The following is a 16953-nucleotide window of genomic DNA, read 5'->3' as shown; positions in this document are numbered from 1 at the left end:
GGCTGCAGGCTGCTTGCTTCCCGGGGTACACCGGCAGACACCATCTGGAGCTGCATCCACTGGAGCTGTCCGTAGCCTCGAGGTCCTTCGCCGCAGGGGGGGGGGGTGGGCTGCCTGGCAATGATGTCTGTAAAGGCCTGCTGGCCAATGGAATCACAGTGGGCGGGATGGGAGAGGCCAAGGGCAGGAACGGGAAGCAGGGACAGGGGAGAAGGAAGAGGAGAGACACGTGCTGCGGCGCAAAAGAATGAACACATTATTTTAAAAGCAAAGTGCCTCTAGAAGGCACATCTCACCTGAGCACCAGACGATGGTAAATGGTGCTTTGGGCTGCCTCGGCAGAGGACTCTCACCTAGCGAGGGTGGCCTGCTGGCCAATGGGAGCGCAGTGGGTGGGGGGCGTTAAGGGCTGAAACATGAAGCTGGGACAGGGGAAGAGGGGAGACACGCTGTGCAGTGCAAAAGAATTAACACATTCTTTAAAAAGCAAAGTGCTTCTAGAAGGCACAACTCTCCTGAGCACCGGAGTATGGTGCCAGTTGTCATCCCCAAAGGAGCATCACAAAAATGTCTCTATATAGTCAGCCAGGGGGCATCTACATGGTCACTATCCAAAAACACACATCGAATTAATGAGAACATACAGTGATCATGCAGGGTTTTCATCCGAGTGGCAGAAGATTGCCAGAAGTGCATTTCATGCCTCAATGTTCGTAGCGGTCTCACAAAGACCTCACCTCATGGATCTATGCTAGGTAACCGGTTTAGCCCTACTCCATTGTTTCAAGTCATATCTCCACAATAGATAGCTAGAGTCACTCTTTCTCTTAAACGCCATTGCGATTCTGCTCTTCAACGGCACCTGCCATCTCCATATGTTTAACAACATGTCTAAGTTTATCTGGTCTGGGATACATACCCAACAATCACTCGATCGGGGACAGGTCTACCTATTGATTCTGGCCTTATCAAACAGGAATTTAATCCTCCCCCAGAACATCTGTACCTTCAGACAGTTCCAAAGCATATGCATGAAATTCGCTGTGAGGTTCCCACGCCAGTGATCGAAGTGAGTCGGAGTGGTTGGGAGCGTTGCTCCTCCTACTTTTTTAAAATTAAGTTTTACTGTTCCTATACTTTTATTTTAAAAAAATAAACCATTCCGGAATGGTTTTGTTTTAAAATAAATGTGTTGGAAGAAGTTGAAACGTGCCCTTTCAGTGCACTACACTGAACATTCCCTTAAACAGCAGGCACGTGTGTTTGGGGGGTTGTACTGTGTGTGGGAGGGAACGTGGTGATGGGGTTTGTTGGGAATGGGAGCAGGCCAGTAGGGAGCATAATTCCACTACTACTTTTTGTACACTTCGACCACTGTCCCACACCAGGGACACTCAGGTCATATCTGCCGGTTAAATCTGGCAATACTACCAGGAGTAATGTTCATCCTCTGTAGTGTGTTGAGTTGCAACAGTCGGAACATAGCATTCTTAGAGATGGGTTTGACAAAAATCAGTGCATTCTCCCATTGTGCATCCTCCCGTGCAAAGCCCAGATCCCTATCCCATGCCATCCTGGCCCCAATGTCCCCAATTCACATGAGTCATAACATGCTTTCATAGAGATGCGCCTCCAGCCATCATCAAGATCATACATATTGCATGAGGGTTCAGTTCGTCAGGCCACTTTATCTTAGCAATTTTGACAATTCTCACTTATCTCAGGAAATGGCCATTGTGTAACCCTTCTACAGCCGCCAGATCTTCAAAGCCCCTGAACACGCCATCTTTGTACATATCCCCCCACTACAAGAGACCTATATTTTCCCATTGTTTATTAGCCGCAAGGTTATCTATGCCAAGGCACACATCAACCACCAAGGGCAAATGTGGGGACTAGGTGTTCTTAATCTTAAAGTTCTCCTGCCCAGCCGCAGCATGTGCGGTAAGCCCCTCAGACAATTTTCTCCAATCCAGAGTGCCTCCTTAATCATGGCCGGTTTTACAGCCTCTGATAGCAACTTAGTGTCAAGCGTCATATCATCTTCTAACCAACCCACCACGAATTTTAGCTGAGAAGCCAGATAATCTAGTTCAAGCCAGGCGAGCTGCAAACCCCCATCTTCATATCTTCGACTCAGTGTGCATATTGACATTTTTCGTCTACCCTTTACCCCAGATAAAGCTCCCAGTAGTGGAGTCTAACGCTTGAAAGAAAGCAGCTTGAATGTAGAACCTGCACATTAACAAAGAAGTAAAGATGGCGAGGTAGAATAGCCATCCGCACCTGTGCAATACGGCCCATTGGTGACAGCGGCTGACCTTTCCAGAAGTCGGTGGACATACGGTCCACAGCTCGGGCTTTATTGCGAGTGGGCATATCTCCAGCTGCATGTGAACTATTCACCCCTAAGTATCGACATGAATGCATCTCCCATTTAAGTTCCAAATCGGATAAGTTGCTCGGCTCGATATGTTGCATCTCAGCCAAGGGAAATAAGCATGACTTGTTAAATGAGATGCCCGTTAGCTCTGCAAATCGGTCAAGCACTTTGGAAATCAACGGCTGGTTGTTCCGGTTCACAGAGATATAATAGCACATCATCGGCACAGATGGAAATTAGGTTTTTTGGACCATGCTAAGCATATGCCAGCGGTTCTAGTGCCAATATATATTTATAACATCTATGAGAATAGATGTCTGCTGCCTTTTCTAAAGCTCCCCTTCGTCAGTGTATCTACTAGTATGTACCCTAGCCATAGGGTTTGAATATAGTAATTTCACCCACCTAATGAAACCCTCGCCAACTCCAAATTCTCCTATTGTGGAATGTTTTTATGGCGTCCAATGACACTACCACATAGGGGCAGCCTGGGGGTTTGTTCTCTCAATTTATTACCAATTTGTACCATGTAAGTTCATGGAGGTGTTTCTGCCCGGCACAAAGCTGGTCTGGTCCTCGTGTATCAATGAACTTATTACAAAATTCAGACTTCCAGCCAACAGTGCTGGAAGTATTTTTTGTCTTGGTTGCGCATAGGAACACTGGTGATACGTGTAAAAACAGCTGTGATTTGCATGTTCATAGTAGTGTAGCCTTATATGGCGATTTACAGCACATTAGAACTTTGGGTTTGAAATCACCTAAAAATTGTTTCTCTTAAATTCCAGAGTGTTTGGAGTCTATTCGTCTGAGACGTATTCACACTGCACTCCAGTGTATCCCAACACCCAAGTACGATTAAGTCCCAGTGGCAAGTCCGCCTATGAAACAAAAAGGATTGTGGAAATAAAATCTATTGGTCAAAATACTGGTTGACCCAATTACGGTTATTAAAGCAATCCCTTTCTATATTTACCCTTAGAAACCCAACGTCTGAACACGTTGACCAACTGGAACCATTAGCAACCTTAGCCCTGATGATGGACTTTTACTTAGTCCGAAACACATTGGCAGAATAATGAACGATTGGTGCTATTTGGGACAATTTACATTCAAATAAAGACTTTTCTCATATGACTAAATGTGGATGTTGTGAACATTAGTCAAGAGAACAATTGCAGAATGCATGAAATATACCTTGGTTTACATAATTAATGCGTTTGTGTTGTTAAAGTTGAGATTCACGCAGAGTGAAGGCAGTCTTATTTATAAAAAGACCTTTCTTTGGTTTTGCAATGTGTGAACTTTATGACAATTGTTCAAAGAAAGATGCTCTGATCATACATATTCGTTTTTTGAAACTGATTCTTTTTAATGTCTATTAAAGTCAAAGGTACAAACTTAGTAGTTAAATGTTGTATACATAACTGAATACTTCCCTCCTTTTCAGGATAGTGAACCTCTACTTAAAGTTACCCAATTATTGTCTATATTTCTAACCTTACATTTACCACAGACTTTCGTTTTTCAGTGAGCATAGAAAGAGACATGTATGATTTGCAAATGGTTTGGTCTTTACCCAGTTTAAGCACTGGTATAATCACCGTTTCATGCATACTTTCTGGGAAGCGACACAATCCATATGCCCCCTCATATACTTGAAGTAAGACCAGAACCAGGACGTCGTCATATTCTTTATAAAGCTCTGCGGGGATGCAGTCCCCACCCAGAGTCCTCCCAGTTTTCGGAGATGTAATCACTTCCTTTATTTCTTCCGCTGTTTGTGGCTCGTCAAGAACATTTGCCTGTTCAGGGATAAGCTTTCGCAGCCGTATCTGTGTCAGCGTATCACTCACTAGTACATTGTCTACATTCCCTGCATACCCATATAGGGTCTCATACATGCACATTATTATTATATAACCCCTTCTCTTTGTTGCCACAGGCCAACCTGACATTACTCATCAACGATTTTTATTCTGCATATAGATTGTTCTTCACCTGTTTACAAACATGATCCTAACATCCATCACTCCTGGGTACCCTTTCTTAAACAGGAGGTCATTGTTACAAATGGTTTACTACAAGTAACTAATTTCTTCTGAAATTCCAAGGGATGAAGTACAATCAATGGACTAGCATAATCGGTAAAATAAATTGTGATATACTTCCATATAAATCTGGGGTATTATTATTTTTTTTATTTTAGACCAGTGTAAACGTTAATGGGAACCGAGTAAAGGGTGGAACTATAGCAACCATGTTTAGGCAAATTTCATTTTATCATCAGTAATACGAATCTATCCACCAATTGATTGTGATCGCATTTGGGTTGTTCCTCAACTATATATGTCTTTAGATAACACCAATTACCAAGGTCAACTAGAATGTATCAATATGAGATTGCATAGGTTGGATTCTATTGAGTTATTCTAGTTTGGGAATCACTACCATTGCATACTCATAGACCTTGTGCAAACACATTACTAGCCAATATTTTAGAATTACGCCAAGATTGTTTAGGGTAATTTAGTATACGTGTCGGTATCCCCCATACCTCACCCTCAGTCTCCAGAAGGCCATTCCATTTTGGTGAAGGCTCAATTGCATACTAAAGTTACCTAAGACTATTATAGATTCAAAATTCTCAAAACTATGCAGTTTGTCGAGAGAAGTCAGTGCTTTTAATGATTGGATTAGTGCCACAGACTCGGGGACAGGGGAGAACAATTACAATATAATAGCACAATCCCACCCCCAGATGATGATTGATATGAATCTAAATTAATAAGGTTGCAAGTTTTTGATGGTGTTTTTACTAGTGCATAAATAGTTCTTACAGCGAAACCTCCCGGAGAATTATTGTACAAAAGAGGTGATAGGATGTATCAAATCTGTTGGGATCATCTGACGCAATTGAATTGACAAACCAATAGGGGAAAGAGTCCTATATTCTATTGATAAGTCTCATCTAAATCCTCAATTATTAATTCAATCTTTATAGTTTCCATCCTCGGGTCAGGTGTGTATGTTAGCCTTTCTACTGTAACTATATCAGAGGGAATAATAGGAAGGCCTACCTTCTTGAACCTGAACCAATTAATACATTTGTTCTTAAACAAGTCATCCAATTCTCTGGCATTTGGTACAGGTTTAGGGACCTTACTAGTATGCACCGTCCTTTCGTTATAAGCAGCTATGTATAATTTGAGCCCCTTAATCACTTCATAATTTCTCCATTCTTACTTAACACGACTTGAGGGCACCGTGGTGGCACTGCTGTGCCTAGATTTGTTTCAAACACGAGGACGAAGATGGCGTGCATCAGAAATTACATTGTCAAAGCTAACACATTTATTTCTTGTGGCTATTTGTACTTCATTGTTATGGCTTCAAGCAATAGCGGGTCTTTAGCTTTTTGAGGCATTTCCAAACAAAGTACATATCCAGAACCTTATAGGTTGACATCACTGGCCATGTTCGCTCTGCAACTTCATTTCATTTTGAGACCTCAAGATTGGGCTTCACCATTAAGCAGAGGTCTTACACATCAGGGTTCATCTATCTTTCAAGAGCTTTATAAAGAGAAATCAGAATTGAACCACCATTCCTCCAATATGTTGTTTCCTGGTAGCTTCTTCTCTGCAGATGTTCCACTGTACAGTCTTTTTGGGCCTGTTCCAGAGATTTCTCTAACGCCTGTTAAGAGCCCAAGATTCTGGAATTTCCCATAAGGACTCATAGGTCCTTTCAACCAAGACTACTCCTGAGAGCAGGTCTGGGTCTTGTACTGGTGATAGCTCAGAAACCTGAGAGAGTTGCTCCAAGTGGGCATGATTTGCTTTTCTGAGACGCCTCTTAACTTGGGGACCAGAGATTTCTTTTCCCATATAGAAATTCCAAGACAAACTGCTATCCTTTGCAGAATCCAGTGATCGGGTACCACTTTCATTAACTGTTTAAACAATGTGCTCTAGTGAAGAGATGTTACCTTTTGTGAGATTTGAATACTGTGCTTGCATTAAGACATCACAGAGACTAGTGTGTGAACTTCAGGCCCTCTTGCTTTGAGATCCTTATGCGGTTTATCTTTAAGACAAGGAAAGCATGGGAACCCATCTTTGCTCTCTGCTGATAATTGTGAGGTGTATCCACAGTAATCACACAATATTTTTGCTATCTTTTTTTTCTAAAGCCTGTGTATTGAGGCAGCGTGGACATCATCTGAATATGATATTGTTACTTGGGACTTCAAATCTTCTAATTTTCTGTATGTAACTTTTCATGTCTCTCAAATTATTAACATGCTGGCTTCGACATTTAATTATATAGCTATCATTGTCAAAGAGGTGATTGAAATCATCTTTGGTGTGGCTGCTCTAACCTTGTGATTCAGCCAAAAGGTAAATGAGATTGCTGTCATTACCCCCAGTTAATCAGTTCGACCTGCTTCTCCATGTTGAAACAGAAATTGGTCCATCACTCTGAGGGATTTGCTGGAAAAGAAGTAGCATATTTTGTAATGTATACAATACATTTCCTACATTGGGAAATAAAGAGAAATCTGTGGGGGCTGTGGGGTACTTTCCAAGGGCGTAATACATGTCAGACCAGCACACAGCCTCTCCGTTTGTTGGTATATGCACTTCAATCAGGCTATAGTCATTTCACCCTTCAACTGCTGTAATTCACTGTATGCTGCTTTCTTGCTCAAACTATTGGCAAGGCTGCTGGTCACCCAAAAATGCTACCCACTGCATTCTGTAACATTAAGAAAAGGAGAGTGCATTATAGAGACGCCCACACACACTAAAGACTAAATCGCTGGCTCATCATCCTTCTCCTTCCGTATGGTTGTCTTGCAAAATTTGAAGATTCAGATTACACAGGAAAAAAGTGGAAGACTTTTTTTTTTATCAAGTGGCCTCATTTAGGCATTCACTACTGTAGGTCTGCGATTACTACCCCCTCTAACACGCCCACTGTTGACGTTTAGTTGAAATTCAAACTAGATTTGTACTTAACGACCCATCAGCACTTTTCAACAAAATCTAGAAATGTGATTAGGGGAACAAGTATTGTACAAATGTTCTTACTCATTGGAGCTATGAACCAAACAAGGTTAGACTGATGATGACAGGGGCTCAGAAATGATGGCAAATGCATAAGATACCATTGATTTAGAACGGACATTTGAATCGTTTTTTATTCCTGTACCCTGTAAATGTAAGTAGAATGCTCTTAATTTCACTAACCACTCTCCTGCTGGCTCTGAAGAACTGATCTACTCTCTCTCCACAGGCTACAAGAAACCCACAAGAAGTGCCCAAAAGTATGTCGTTGAAGAGCAAAGCACTACCAAAGCCGGTGGTCCGAAACCATGAGCAGAGGCTAGAGGGCATCATCAAAAAAGCCACCTTTGAAGAAAGGGTGAGTCTGGCTTAGATGAATAGGTGTTCACGTCAGTTGTCCCTCTGATCAAAATTGCAATATAATGCTTTTGATGCAGGAGGGGAACATTGTAGTTAATGCTCTGTTGAAAGCTTTTCTGGCTATGGCCTAAGCCCATCTGTACATTAGCAATATTTCAGCACTTTGCTGTATTAGGAAAAGCTTGCATTCTCCTTTGAAAGAAACTCTCCAGATGGTTAATTTGATTTCTGGATAGGCGTTCCAGTAAATCCCCTATTCTCTACCCTCCCTGGGTTCTTCTCACTTTGTTTTTGGCAGTGCTTCCCCCCTCCCCCTCCTAGGCCTCTCGAACATTTTTGGTTGGTGTAAGTAAATTTGGTCCAGACAAGCTACCATGTTGTTGTGAAAAGAAACAAAAATCATGCACTCTCGCTGGCGAATTTGCCGCTTTTGTCAAGTTTTGTGTTTGTAGCTCTTGTAGTAATTGCTCCCCTGCATGAGAACTCGCTGTTTTCCTAAAATGGTATCCAGCCTTTTAGGAAAACCATCGATATCTTGAATTTCACCAGTGCTTAGAAGACATAAAGCATTGTCTCTTATAGCTTAATGCATGTAAGAAAAGAAAGACTGGATGGATATGCAGTTGGAGATTTGATTTAATAGATGAAAGTATGGCTATGTTGTGTAGATTGCTGTGTGGGGTGGGGGCGGGCTGAGGTTTGGTGTGGGTAGATGGATACATAAGTTTGTGTGGATGGATGAGGGAGTTTTGTGAGTGTAATAATAGAGGAATTGACTGTGGAAGGGCTGGTGGTTTGATGGAAGGATAGGTGAGATTTTATTGATCGGGTATGGATAGATGGGTTAATGAATGGGACGTTTAGTGGTGTGATTAAATTGATGGTTATATGGATGGATTAGCTGCGTTTATGTGAAGGTATTCATTTGTAGGGGTGGGTGAGTTATGTGATTACATTTAATTGTTATGTGGATAAATGGACGGTGTTTGGGTAATTGTTTTGCATTATCTGAACTTGTATGTGTGGTTATATGAATGCTAACTTTGTGTGTTAATGGATGGATTGTACGTTGGTTTTCATGAGGAACACCCACGCAAAGGGTTTGTCCTCTGCCGATTTCCTTTCCCCATGCCTCCGTTCCCATTAGCTTCCAACAGAAGGAGAACAAGGTCCATTAACACTCCCAGCAGTGCAATGTTCACATTCAAACTAAAAACTCAAAGCAGACCACACTTAACTCACACACGCAGAATAAGATCTGCACAGGTAGAAACAGTCAAGTTTTCATCAGAGCAGGAGCACCAGCCACAACAGTTCATGTTTCCCCCATCTCATATGGCGAGATACAACAGCAGTGCCATTTTTTTTTTAGCTGTGTGTTCGCAAAGCCGACTTGGCCAAAATATTGCTATCTAATCTGTAATTCAAGTAAGGATGCAGTGTAGTTAGGTTTGCTGTTTCCTTCCTGCAGAGTTTTCTTCCAACTCGTTGTTTGCGTGACCGTTAGGCGCACCTTGATTGAATAAATACTCCTGACACCCCGTTAATAATACTACCTCTCGTCCCTCCTTTTTCATGCCCCACACTTGCGAAACGAAAGTCTTCATTTATAGACCGGAATAATGGATGCCATGTTAGGTTATTTTCGGCACATTTGAGCTATAATCCACGTCTTGTCGGGCTGGTGACTTAACTTTATACTTAATGTTTCGCCTTAGAGAAGATATCCCTAATTAGTAAAGCTTGGGAGGTGATTCATGTTCAAAGGCATGCGCTAGGGGGGCAGGGCTGGGGAAGTTTAGTAGGAAAGGAAAGCCTAGCCATTACACTCAGTGGCCTGTTCTACAGCATCAAAGCCTCCAGGGCAGACTATTACTGGTTTAGGGTGGCCTTGCTGCATGGGATTATTAATCCTGATGATGCCATTTGAGCTATAGGTCTCCAGCCTTTTTTATATGAACAGCGCTTCTTGGCAGAGAGGCATTCACAGTGGAGTGTGTGAAGGGGATTTGTAAATGCATATTCTCATGAAGCTGTAATGTGCCATTTTTCATGAAGTGGAAATAATTGTAAAGCCGTATAGCCATATAAATGCTTACTTTCTCGAGTATTTTGTATGTGCAGAGTTTTTTTTTAAATCATTCCATGTCAGCTGGACTGGCTCTTTGAGTCCTGGGATTTGCTTTGCATTCTGGGACTTGAATTAATGTATTCATAAATGTCCCAGGATGCAAACTAAGAAGTGCAAATTGATGGCTACACTCTGCTAATCCGGGCCACCATGAGAGCTCTGATGTTCACATTTCAGTTTTCTGTGATTGTTTTAGGAATACAATAGAGCTACATTTTTTTCCCTAAAATAAATATGCGAAGTTTGTACTTGGTCTTCACAGAAGACTTAACTTAATGCACACTTCATACATTAAATGTCATGCGATCAGTTGTTTTATTATCTATGTTGGTAGAAATAATGATGTTGATTGGTTGACATTTTATGGGGGGTAGATTTAAATTGTTTTTTATGTCCACCCTGTAAGTAATTGTGCTGTATACGTATAGAGGCAATGAAAGAAGGCCATCAAATCATACATTTCATGATCTGTCTTTTATTAGTCCAAAAGCCATAAACGGACATGGCAGTTTTGTGTATCAAGCTTTCGGTTGATTTCTTTGTGTGTTCCCTTGTGTCCCTGCCTTTCCCTGACCTGCGTCTGGCCTTGACCACGAAGTGATGTGGATACAGTGGCCGAGGGAGGTGCTGGAGTCTCTTCCTTGGGTTGAACAATACCACAAAGGCTCTTAGCAGCAGCTCTTTGGTTGCTTTTATTGACCCCCATTTGTGTAATTACTTCCAGTGCCTGGCTTCCTGAATCTAGCTGCCCCGAACAGGAGTGAAGTCTGCTTCCCACATGAAAGCATACTTTCTTTTTTATTTTTTTAATGCATGTGCGTTTCACATTTTATGTAGTGTGTCTATGTGTGTAAGAGTTGGAATGAATGTGTTCTGAGAGAGAGAGGGAGAGTTTTACATTGTGAATTCTGGCATATAGGAGCTCATTCCGAGTTTGGCGGATCAGGACAAAAAGTGTCAGTAATTCCGTTACAGGCATTTTTTTGGGTGGAAATGGATTTACCTCCTTTTGTCCCGCACCGCCAAATTACAACTATTGTCAGAATTACCACCAGAGGAATTACCGAGTGGTAATTTCACCTATTTTTGTAGTAAAACTGGAGCATTTACCTACACCATCATGCTCCACTCTTCCTCCAAAAATGGGTGGACTTGCCACTCCATAATTCCGCCAGTGGGAATTCTGCCAAAAATCCCCAATTGAGTCATAAATGGGGACTAACACGGTCTATCACCACTTGTAATCCTGTGGTAAAACAAAGACCTGGCAGTAACGTTATCAGATTTTGACGGAAATTCGGCAGAAATGACTACTGAATAACCGCCAAACTCAGAAAGAGTCCCATATTGTGGGCATGGATTGGTTCATGTGTTTCACTTTTGAGCTAATTATAAAGGCATGAGTTTTCATATATTTTCCTAGAACCGTGTATTGTAAAATCCATTAGTTTAAATAAAATGTGGCTGTGAGGGGGAACTACCCCAAACCACTTTACGTTGCTTAGGGTTCCCTCGCTACGCTAGGTCGTTTGCACTAATTTGGGGAAAATATAAATGCCCGTCGACTAGAAATGTTCGCTCACCACCACTGGCCCCGAATCATCTAGAATGCACACACAGGCGCACGTTTCTTGGCTCCAGAAGACATGAATTGAACAAACACATGGCTGCCCTAGTGGGATAGGTTCATTTAGACTAATTTTTAAAAATCATTAATTGTTCAATTAATGAAAAAGAAGAGAGTATAAATGACCTCATAACTATTCATCTATTTCATCAAATCATATCAAAAAGAGGGGTTGGGGTGGTTCAAAATAAGAAAATATAGCAACTTAATTATAAAATCATTTATTTTGTAAATTGATTGGCACACAAAGTAATTGGTGAAGAAAAACATAAGAAAGTTCATTGTAATAAAACAATCAATCATTGGAAAGAATAGAAATACACCAAAATAATCAAAGTAACAGAAATTATTCATACATTCCAAACCTTAATATATCAAAAATATAAACAAGGAAAACTATGTAAAGACATCACAAAATGAGGAAAGTCTACTGGTGAAATGGAACACCATTGCATTTGTAAATTTGGCCACATCTTTACAGCACTGTAATCTAGTTTTGATGATCTAGCCTGTCATTATAGGATTTAGTCATCAGGACCAGAAAAATTGTGAAGAAAACAAGGAATTGAATCAAAATGTACCAGAGGCAGTAATACTCAAATGAATTACAAACATAGTTTTAAAGGAGCCTTAGACAATCTGTGCACAGTTTATGACAGGATAGCCCCCCGGGCATGTCAAGAAATCACTTGGAGATAAAAAATGGGATGTAGCACAGGATCCCAGAATCACTTATTAATGCCACGATTATCGTATATTGGTACAATCATAGTAACAAAGAAATCGACTCGCTGTGAAAATGATCTCTAATTAATAATGGGTGTTGTCCTGTTTACATAGTTCGAGGTAACATCTTGGTTTCTCCTTGTGGATGTCATATATTAAATGTAGCATTTGATAAAATATAGCCTGTGAAGTAAATGTGCTACATATTTAGGTTGGCATCCATAAAGCGTAGTGTTTGTAAATGTTAGTGATGCATAGAAACACATATCGCTTACCGAGTCTCATGGTTACATGCATGCATACAAATAAAAACTGCTGCGTGTAAGGAAAGATGTTTAAACCATTCTCGCCAGAAATGGACTCTGCACTAGTCATGAAGGCAAAAGTAGGTAAAAATCGATGCCATCTTATAATGGATTTAAGATGTAGCTGCTGCACGGAGCAGATTAAGGTGGAAATACCTAAATGTGTGCTGAATGGCAACTTTCAATACATTTCGAGCATGTACTGTAAACCCAAAGTGAAACAATTCATCCTGGTCATTGAAACCCTTAACATTGCTCTGTAAATTGTGTAGCCCAAATTGCTCCCTGCGTGCAAGTTTATCTTCCCCTTTTGTCGTTTGTGAGGCATTCAATTTGTTCTATCACGCACCTTTGTAAATCATCTGGACTGGGTGAGTGTTCAGCAAAATGTTGGACCATAGGTGCAGTAAAAGTTTTCGTACGAATTTTTGACATGTTCAATAATTGAGGTGACAAATTAACCTGTTCAAAGTTTCTGGGAGTGGACCACGGCACAGAGGAATGGTCCCCTGTCCGAAAGGACAAGAAAATGAAGCACTGCAAAGGATCAAGAGCTCCAGGTAGTGTTTCAAGACACCACTCTTTGTCATTGAAAAAGAGGAGCCTCCAGGGAGGCCCCAGAGGAGCAGGCTCAATGGGTACCTTTCCCAACCCAATCATCTACGACAGAGGGATGGGAGGCTTTCAAGCAGAAGATGCTTGACATCTTCGACAAGAACCCATTGCCGGCAGCTTCAGCACCCTCGACGCCGGTGGCCTCGACCCAGGTGCTGACAGCTTCAGCCAAGCCAGCAGATCCCGCCACACTTGGACGAGCAGGCAGGGACTCTCCGAGTAGATGAGACAAGGTCCCGTCCAATGGTCACACCGTTCTGTGTTCGGACGTGGGTCCTCTGACCTCGGCTCCCCATTGCACGGTGCCAGTGTCATAAAGGAGCTTTGCCCTGCTCCATAGAAGAACATACATGCCACAGTTGGAGGACATTTATGAGCAGGAAGGGGGCCTGTCCCTTTCAAACTGGAAACCCTCCATCCAAGAGAGGTCAGAGACTTCCTGGAGTAGTTTTATAGGGAAATGTGGGACCTGGTGGATCTTGCAGCTGACTTGCAGGAGGCCAGTGGACTTGACACCGTGCTGGAGGTCGACATGCTCCCTACTCCTACTCTGGGTAAGCCACAGATGCTTTTCAGCGCCTGATGGCCAAGGTGGTCATGCCTTAGGTTCAGTACGATCTAACAGACATCGTTGACAAGGGTCCAAAGAAAGATCCACTATTGCCTTTTAATCATGCAGTAGAGGTGCCAGTTCTGGAGCTCTAGGACAAGCTAGCCTCAGTGCTCATTGTTGACAGGGACCTGACTAAAAAGCACAGACCGGCATCTTCGGACCCCATGATCCTATCCACCCCTGCATCGCCGTAATGTTTGGTGGTCCAAGCTGCGATAGTGTACCTAAAGACCACATCTTTTCCATCCTTGCACCCTGACGGGGACAGCAAAAGACTTGATGCATTGGTAAAGAAGATATTCGGTTCTTCAAGGCTTTGTGTCCAGTATGTGAACGCCTCCTGTGTCTTATCAAATTTCGGCTTCGGGGTCTGGTCTGTCATTGAGGAGGCAGCGGAGCACAGGGGAGATGTGTGATGGTTTTGAGGCTCAAATTATGAACGGCAAGGAAGCTTCCCACCATCTTCTTCAGTCATGCCTGGATACTGTGTGGCTAGAATAATGCCTAGAAGCACAGTAGTTTTCTTGGTTCAGGAGAGCGAGTTTTGTATCGGACATTCGAGAAAGATTTCAGGACACGCCCTTTGATGACAGGATCCTATACGACACCAAGGACGAGTCCTTCCAAATGTTTCAGGCAAAAGCAACTGTGAAGTCGCTGGTACTAGCAGTTCTGCAACTGCTGTCAGCAAGCCCTGTGGGAAGGGGCACAGGGTTTTGTTCCTTTGCCTCTGATTGCCAAAGGGGAAGAGGACAGGCCTCCTCGGGCAAACAAGGACATTGTTGTCACTACAGGGTTAGGGTTACAGTTGCATCCAGACTCTCTGAAGTGGACTTCCACCACCAGATCCCCATGCAAGGCAGAATATCCCAGTTTGTCAAGGAATGGATGATCACCACTTCAGATTCCTGGGCCCTAGAGGTCATCTGTCAGGAATACTGCTTCCCTTTTGCTCTTTGCCCTGCGGTCTGTCGTCCCAGTCACCAAATCCTTTCTCTCCGGAATTCCACCTGCTGGAGAAGATCTGTAAGCTTCCATGAAAAAGGGCCATAGAACTTGTATGTTACTCTGAACAAGGCTGGGGTTGGTAACTTTTTGGTGCCTGGGGCCAGCTGAGAGGGATGTAGAATCCAACTGGGAGTAACCAATTAGAAAGACGCTTCGAAACACATCCTCAACCAAAGGTGTATAAAAGGGAACAGGGAAACACAGTAAGGGGGGGAATCCATAAGGAAACAGATGCACTGATCTAATCTCCCTCAATAATGGGGGATTGTGCAAAAATGAAGAGTGCTAAACAAATCAATACCCAGAAAGCAGAACTATTATTCTGGAGGAGAGCATAGAAGGCAAGGAGAGGATCCAGTAAGCTGGAAGCCCTTGAAGGAGAGAGTAACCAAGGTGATTTGGGAGAGGGAGGGAATACCTCCCTAAATCCTTACAGGCAGGAACTTGAGGCCCAGCCCAATAGGCATACCACCTTCAACCCTTGTGTAACTGTATCAGAGGACACTGGCCTTTAGAAGGAGGGCATTACAATATTGGCTGTCTGAAAAGCACCCTGCTTCCAGAGGAGTTATAGATCGAAATACCTATTCACCCAGTGTTGTGGGTTCTGAAAGAATCAGAGGTACAGGCGCAGGACCAGTTGCGAACCCTTAGAGAAACCTAGGTTCATGTGAACCAATTGTGATTTATAAAAGAAACGGAGGACTGGGGAGGAACAGTTAAGAAATATGAGAGAAAATGTTAAAGGACAACCTGTTGATAAACCAAGGTCCAAACGGACAGGTTGTTGATCGGAATAGAAACTGAGGGCCAGGAAGGACCTTTGGGGAATGCCTCAAGACCACAAGGTCGAGGAGGGGTCAATTGCAAATACCGAGGACAAACGCAGGTCTTAAGCAGAAGCTACTGCAAAATCCAGACAGACCTACAAGACGAGGCTTGATGCACATCACCATTGAACTTGATACCTGCAAGACGTTGTCTTGAAATGGAAAGAATGCATGAAGACCAAGAGGAGTCTGGACTGTCAGTGAGCCAATGAAACATCTTCTTAGAAGGTACTGTTTGGATTATCATTTGGTTAGATTAGGTATGGACTTTTTAAATAATCAATTTATAAGTCTTTACAAGCTCTTTGCATGACCATAACCTCACAACACTTGTGTTATGGACGTATTTAGCCTTGAGGCTAAAGATTACTGGAGGGTAGGGATTTTGAGACTTTGTGTTGGCCAAATCCTTTGTAATAGCAACAGGGGACTTAGGCTACCCCACCTTTCAGACTCTGGCCTGGATTGGATTCAACACACTATATACAAATCCCAATTGGTGATCTGTGCATGAGAGAACACCCAGGTTGCTTATCATACAATAACAATTTTATTTATGTGACTCATAAAAATAGCGTTACAGAGCTATTATCCGAAACATTTTTGTTTACCCTTGGTTACTGGGTAGTGATACACTGTTCAAGGCTTTACACATCAACCTTATACAATGGAAATTCGCATACAGTTTGTGCAGTGTGGGTTAGTACCTCTGGTGACCTTTAAATGTGGTATGGTTGTCTTCACATTTCTCTAGTCGACACTTAGTGGTGTTTCTGGCACTCTGTAGTTTGCTGGTATTCAGGTGCCGTCTTCAGGACAAGTGTGCGGGACTTGGTAGTGTCCGTGATGGAGCACGCTGGTGGGACATCTAACGGTAAGGAGGTACAGATTAAAAACTGGGTGTGTCTATTCAGGGACCAAGGTGCCTGAAAACTGTGTTGAGGTGTATCCTACCTGAGGCATTTGTTTACAGTGTCACAGGTGGTGAAGAAAACAATGCGAGTTCTTTGCTCCAAACGCCTTCTGTGCGCTTTTTGTTAATATTTGGTCCTGTGTGTCTAGGACAAGGTCCGCAGCTGGATAACTGTAGGACAAGATAATAAATATCTATTGAGATGTTCACTTAAAAACAGGTATATGCACCACAATTCATAGTGCACGTGCCGCCATTTCTGGCTGTGGTATATACGTGGAATGGGCTATAGTGCAGTGCTGGGAACCAGCTTTTGACTGGGTGCCTGTGTGCAGGGGCGGGTTGACGGCTGTGGAAGCTATACACCCTG

General features: G+C 42.6%; 1 protein-coding gene across 2 annotated transcripts in view; it reads left to right on the top strand.

The window, feature by feature from the left end:
* Positions 1 to 16953, top strand: part of CHTF18 (chromosome transmission fidelity factor 18) — a 1093968-nt gene that overhangs the window by 865427 nt on the left and 211588 nt on the right. For both annotated transcript variants that reach the window (XM_069647269.1, XM_069647267.1), the window contains exon 20: positions 7685 to 7813. In XM_069647269.1, the coding sequence (XP_069503370.1) occupies positions 7685 to 7813 (129 nt within the window). The remainder of the gene's footprint in view (positions 1 to 7684; positions 7814 to 16953) is intronic.

Source organism: Ambystoma mexicanum, chromosome 2q, assembly GCF_040938575.1.
Source record: "Ambystoma mexicanum isolate Mex_15411 chromosome 2q, UKY_AmexF1_1, whole genome shotgun sequence".
Taxonomy (NCBI): domain Eukaryota; kingdom Metazoa; phylum Chordata; class Amphibia; order Caudata; family Ambystomatidae; genus Ambystoma; species Ambystoma mexicanum.
This window is presented reverse-complemented; position numbering and strand designations above follow the sequence as displayed.